Below are 6,804 nucleotides of genomic sequence, written 5' to 3'. Positions count from 1 at the left end.
AATAATAAAGTTATTATTTATTTACTTATATCATGATAAATGTTTATTATTCATGCTAGAATTGTATTAACCGGAAACATAATACATGTGTGAATACATAGACAAACTTAGTGTCACTAGTATGCCTCTACTTGACTAGCTCGTTAATCAAAGATGGTTATGTTTCCTAACCATGAACAAGGTGTTGTTATTTGATTAACGAGGTCACATCATTGGTTGAATGATCTGATTGACATGACCCATTTCATTAGCTTAGCACCCGATCGTTTAGTATGTTGCTATTGCTTTCTTCATGACTTATACATGTTCCTATGACTATGAGATTATGCAACTCCCGTTTCCCGGAGGAACACTTTGTGTGCTACCAAACGTAACAACGTAACTGGGTGATTATAAAGGATCTCTACAGGTGTCTCCAAAGGTAGATGTTGGGTTGGCGTATTTCGAGATTAGGATTTGTCACTCCGATTGTCGGAGAGGTATCTCTGGGCCCTCTCGGTAATGCACATCACATAAGCCTTGCAAGCATTGCAACTAATGAGTTAGTTGCGGGATGATGTATTACAGAACGAGTAAAGAGACTTGCCAGTAACGAGATTGAACTAGGTATTGGATACCGACGATCGAATCTCGGGCAAGTAACATACCGATGACAAAGGGAACAACGTATGTTGTTATGCGGTCTGACCGATAAAGATCTTCGTAGAATATGTAGGAGCCAATATGGGCATCCAGGTCCCGCTATTGGTTATTGGCCGGAGATTTGTCTCAGTCATGTCTACATTGTTCTCAAACCGTAGGGTCCGCACGCTTAACGTTACGATGACAGTTATTATGAGTTTATGCATTTTGATGTACCGAAGTTAGTTCGGAGTCCCGGATGTGATCACGGACATGACGAGGAGTCTCGAAATGGTCGAGACATAAAGATTGATATATTGGAAGCCTATATTTGGACATCGGAAGTGTTCCGGGTGAAATCGGGATTTTACCGGAGTACCGGGAGGTTACCGAAACCCCCCGGGAGCCATATGGGCCTTGATGGGCTTTAGTGGAAAGGAGAAAGGGGCATCCCAAGGTGGTCGCACGCCTTCCCCCTCCCCTAGTCCTATTAGGACAAGGAGAGGTGGCCGGCCCCCCTCTCTCTCTTTCCCCCTCGGGGAATCCTATTCCAACTAGGATTGGGGTGGGAGTCCTACTCCCGGTAGGAGTAGGACTCCTCCTGCGCCCTCCTCCTGGCCGGCCGCCCCCTCCCCCTTGGCTCCTTTATATACGGAGGCAGGGGGCACCCTAGACACACAAGTTGATCATTGAGATCGTTCCTTAGCCGTGTGCGGTGCCCCCTGCCATCATATTCCACCTCGATCATATTGTAGCAGTGCTTAGGCGAAGCCCTGCAATGGTAGAACATCAAGATCCACTACAAGAAATATGTCAACTTGTGACCACCACTATTGGTCACTGAAAGGTCACAAATTTCCATTTGCGACCTTTTTGTGACCAAAAACAGAAGGTCAAAAGCTGGCGGTCGTAAACTGACTATAGCGACCTTCTCTGTGAGAAGGTCGTGGATGTTTATGACCAAAATATTCCTACTGTGGCGTTTTGGTCACTAGCAACCTCCCCAGGCCACGTAGGCATCCAGCGTGGCAATCTAACGTGGCACAAGATTCAGCCCGGTCCAATTCGATTTTCTACATGGGCCTAGCCCAACAATTCAGCCTTTTTATAATTTTTTTCCTATTAATTTTAGTCAGCCACATGGGCCAAGCCCTACATTTCAGCCTTTTTATCTTTTCTTTCTGCCAAATTATGTTTAACCAAATGAGTCCAGCCCAATGTTTTTCAGGCTTTTTCTTTCCTGGGCCTTGGCCTTTCCACATTCATTTATTTTCGTTTCATTTTTTACCCAAAATATTTGTCCAAAATAATTTGATCCTTGGCCTTTTAAGGTCCAACTCCAGCCCATTTAACGAACATTTTCAAACCAGTTTGAATAACAATATGAATCATCACCAATTAGCTGAATATTACAGAAATATCTCAAAACTCACATTCTACAAATTTCCATCACATCCGTACTTTATATAGATCCAAGCAACCTACAACATTACGTATTCAAGCATTCAGCTGCTGAAATACTCTGGAACAGGAAAAGAATAAATAGAACTATCTAGTGCTTCACAACAAGAAAACATGTAGTCTGCTTCTTCAAGTACTGCTTCTTCCTTAGCAATGACAGGCTGATGCAAAACATCTGGGCATTCAAAAGAGAACAAAAAGTATGTCACTGATATAAGAAATATTACACGAATACTTTTAAAATAAAAACTAAAAGTACATGAGATGGAAACAATTAATTTGAGATGGAAAGTTAGCCAACAGAATTTATATAGAAGTTCTTTTTGCAATACAATTATCTTATGTACATATGAATGACACCCAAGTAATTTGAGATGGAAACAAGTACATCTAGCAATCTAACATGTATAGTGGCACCAGCAAAAGAGCAAGACACGGAAGAATTTTAGCTTTACATAATGTTTACAAGAACAGGACCCTGATACAGGATTTAGCTTGTCCGCAACACTGTTAACAAGGTACTGAAAGTAGCTATGTGCATCAGCCTCACCAAGTCTTATCATGAATTGGTTGCTTTTAAAAACTATACTATATTTCTGGACAGCAAACTAAATAGACGGCTGCTCTCAAACCGTACATCCAAACAAAGCAAATAAGTACTCTACGGAAACCTTAGAACATGCTTTACAACTCATATGTAGAGGCCAACTTGAAATTATGAGCATAACGAACTCGTTTTTTAGTTAGAAGCTCGCTGTCCAAAACTGTCAGCTAGTGCAGTTTTTTAACTGAACCAAATTCAGTTTACACAGAGGTAAGGAACTACTTCAAAAACTGAGGTAAGAAAGGAACTACTTCAAAAACAGAGGTGCTAACTATGTTTGCACAGAAAAACTGTACTATATTTCTGGACAGCAAACTAAAATAGACGGCTGCTCTCAAACCGTACATCCAAACGAAGCAAATAAGTACTCTACGGAAACCTTAGAACATGCTTTGCAACTCATATGTAGAGGTCAACTTGAAACTATGAGCATAACAAACTCGTTTTTCAGTTAGAAGCTCGCTGCCCAAAACTGTCAGAAAAGCGTATACATAGATTCAGACCAATTGGTAAAGCGTATAAAATGAAATTTCCGCCGATTCAGTAAAGCGTATAAATAGATTCAGACCAATTGGTAAAATGAAATCTACTCCATGAGATTTAGTCAACTTTAGGGAGCATCGCAGATTCAGACCAATATTTGCAAGCGTGTAAATACTGGTTCAACACTAGGGAGTACTGACTTTTGGTGGCAGCAAGAAAGCAACTCAATTTGGCAAGCAGTGCAATGCCAAGTGAATTTAGTCAAACATGCAAGTGAATTTAGAGTAGTAGCACTAGGGACCAGGGACTGACAGCAGTAGCACTAGATTCAATCAAGTGAAAGTGAATTTAGAGCAGCAGCAAAATCAGGGAATGTGAGAGAGGTAGAGGGAGGCTCAACCATGAATTGCTGCTGCCCCATGGTTGGGTATGTAATTGTCGCCGCTCCTCCTTGTGGATGCCGAGGTTGGAGACGCCGGATCCGTGCGGGCATCCACCTCCCATCCGCACCAGCTGAAGCAAACCATAGCAGATGAACATCATTTAAATAGCAATGAACATCATTCAGATGCTTTAGAAGCATAACAGAGTGAACATCATTCGCATGCTATTCAGTACGATATCTCAGATTTTTCAACTAAGCAAAACATGCATACTGTAACACTTCAGTACGAATGTAAGTAATGTCTCTTCCATCATCATCTTCTTGCGTAACAACAAACGAGAGGATGCACACATTTTAGTATCACCAATCAGTCTGGTTATCTGCTAACATACAAATAACCAGACACATCTTTACTGATAAACATGACATAACTGTCAGCCATGTGGAAAAGACAAGCTTATGATGTTACATGCCGATTACAGAGGAGTATTTTCGTGGAACCTGAGCCTAGAGAAGAGAATAAAGGATAAGCAGTGGTTCTATAGCAGCCTGGAACATGTGGACGCATATGCATACTAAACAAATGGTACAAGCAGTAGGGGACAAAACATCACAATGGGTCATGCTATCGCCAGGCTTAAATTGTATCCTCATTAGATACTTTGATGTTGATGGTTCCTGATAAGTATGCGCAACCTTGTACCGAGCGACAAATTAATGAGATGCTTGATGTCGATGGTTTATACAACCTTGCACCCATCGACAAATTAATGAGACACTTGATCTTGATGGTTGCTACACAACCTTGTGCCTATCAGCAAAATTTTGGTACTGTAGAGTATGACTAGCTATCTACGACGGAGCCGAGGGAACGGTTGCACGGGTCGATTCCTCGATTGTGGTGTCCCTAGAGATCCCAAACGGCTATTCTGTGTAGGACACGTTTCCAAATTCTGAAGGCCGTAGGAACCATAGCAAAACGATTTTATTTACTTGGAAGCGGCTTTGTATGTTCAGTTAGCATAGCAGATAACATTTGCGTAACACTTCAGTACGAATGTAATCTCACCAATCAGTCTGGAACCGCAGGAATCTTGGCATGCACACATTTTAGCAAGCGTCTTCCCTGCGATGGAAACAGCACCGACGAGAGATGTCAAACACAAGCCTCACGAAAATTTAGAACAGCAAGGGACGAGTACCGGACGACAGCAGGAAGAAACCACACCTGAGATGTAAGGCTGCAAAACACCGGCACCGCGGACGCCCGTCCATCCAGCCAGCCAGCCTCCGGCAATGGCGGCACGCGAGGTCACCAACCACGTATGCATGCCCAAGATGAATGTAATCAGTATAGGTCCCGCCGTACATGAGAGGAGATGGAAGACTTGGCAAGGACGGCGTACATACCTTGGGCATCTAGGTCCCGCCGGAGATGCGCCGTCGTCGACGACCAACGCAGTAGCAATCTCCGGTGTGGTCCGGTGTGCCGCACCAGACCGAGAGCAGGCGGTGGATCCCGATGCGGCCGGCCTCTATCACGCAGGTGGGTGCGGATCCGGCGCCGCCGTCGCCGGAACTAGTGCGCCCCATCTATCCATCCATGGGTGGGCGTGGGTGGGTGGGTGGATCCGTGGAAAAGGGGGTTTCCATGGGTGGATGGACGAGATGAGGAGGAAGGTCGGCCGGAGGTGGGGATGGGGCCGGAGACGGGGAGACGAGGTCGCCGGTGGGGGTGGGGATCGGCGGCGGCGGCGGAGATTGTAAAGGAATTGGGGGTGGGGAAGAGGAGCAGTTTGCGGGCAGCTTCGCGGGGCTCCACTCGTGAATCTGGGCATGGGCTCGATCTTGGGTCAGCCTCGACCTTGTCTATGGTGAGGGTCGTCGACGGTGGCGGTGGGGGTGGGGTTGGGGGCGGCTGTGGGGCGAGAGGGGGAGAGTGGATCGGGGGAGAGGAGTGGATCGGGGAAGTTAGGGTTTGGGTGAGAGGGTGAGGGGGTGAAGGCTGCCGTTGGATCCAGAAGCATCCAACGGTGGTTGAGGCATGATCCGCGTGATATGCCTATGAACCAATCAGAGCGCACCAAACAAGTTGCAGTTTTTTTTGACCATATAAATTGGTCATGATTGATTACATACAAATTTTTCATTTCATTTTTCAATGCTCAAAATGAGTTTTTTGTGAAAGACCTATCAAATATTTGTTCAAATGATGCCATATTTTGCACAAGTTTACATCTTAGATTGGCAAACAACATTGACAAAGGGAGTTTTTATTTCTTTTGCATGAAAAAACAATTTTCCATTTTTTGAGTGCTCAAAATAAGTTTTTTTGTGAAGAACCTACCAAATATTTTTTGTAAAATTTTACCAAATCAATTTTCTAAAATACTAGGCCATATTTAATGCACAATTGACCAAATGATTAGGTGTTAAAAGTTTTGATCCATCTCTGGTGAAAAAGACAAATTTCCGCCGTTTCAGCTGGAAGCGGGGGAAATTTGAACTGTGGCTGCCTCATAGTTTGCTATTCATTTTTTCCAAAATTTATTTCTAGGTACAAAAGTATCTATTTAATCAGAGAAATATTAAAAGTTTTCCAAGATTCAACCACTAGCCAGGAACGGTCAAGCCCGTCGTTTTGACCACATTTTAAAACGGGCATAAAAAATTCAAAAAAATTGAAAAAATTGGAAAACCTTCGCATTGTGTCATTATATGTGGCCAAGTTCCTAGGAAAAATAACAAACTTGTAATACGACAATTATTTTAAAAAAGTGTTCTCAGAAACGAGCTATCATGTGTGGAGATCAATGGTTTTCAAGTCAAATAATCAATCTTATGGCCACATTCATGGCATAGTTTGTTCAAATGATCTCATATTGTGCACAAGAGTGCATATTGGAATGGCAAACAATGTTACCTAAGGAAGTTTTCATTTTCTTTGGACAAAAAAACTATTTTCCATTTTTTGAGTGCCCAAAGGGAGGTTTTTTTTGTGAAGGACCTCCCAAATAATTATTGCAAAATTGGACCAAATCAATTTTCTAAAATACTAGGCCATGTTTAATGCATAATTGACAAAATGGTTGGGTGCCAAAAGTTTTTATCCACCTCTGGTGAAAAAGACAAATTTCTGCCGATTCAGTAGGAAGCGGGACAAATATGAACTGCAGCTGCCTCATAGTTTGCTCTTTATTTTTTCAAAAAATCATTTCTAGGTACATAAGTATCTATTTAATCAGAGAAA

At 42.9% G+C, this 6,804-nt stretch overlaps 1 protein-coding gene across 1 annotated transcript; it reads right to left on the bottom strand.

The window, feature by feature from the left end:
* Positions 1-2,004: 2,004 nt before the first annotated feature.
* Positions 2,005-5,450, bottom strand: LOC125521070 (uncharacterized). The gene is made up of 4 exons (XM_087540464.1): positions 4,783-5,450; positions 4,624-4,680; positions 3,570-3,682; positions 2,005-2,257 (listed from the first exon to the last, which is right to left on the bottom strand). Exons 1-4 carry the CDS (start codon positions 4,883-4,885, stop codon positions 2,174-2,176), a joined length of 357 nt encoding a protein of 118 aa, XP_087396590.1. The 5' UTR covers positions 4,886-5,450; the 3' UTR covers positions 2,005-2,173.
* Between the last annotated feature and the right edge of the window lie 1,354 nt (positions 5,451-6,804).

This window comes from Triticum urartu, chromosome 2A (genome assembly GCF_056163025.1).
Source record: "Triticum urartu cultivar PI428250 chromosome 2A, HENAU_Tu73, whole genome shotgun sequence".
Classification (NCBI taxonomy): domain Eukaryota; kingdom Viridiplantae; phylum Streptophyta; class Magnoliopsida; order Poales; family Poaceae; genus Triticum; species Triticum urartu.
This window is presented reverse-complemented; position numbering and strand designations above follow the sequence as displayed.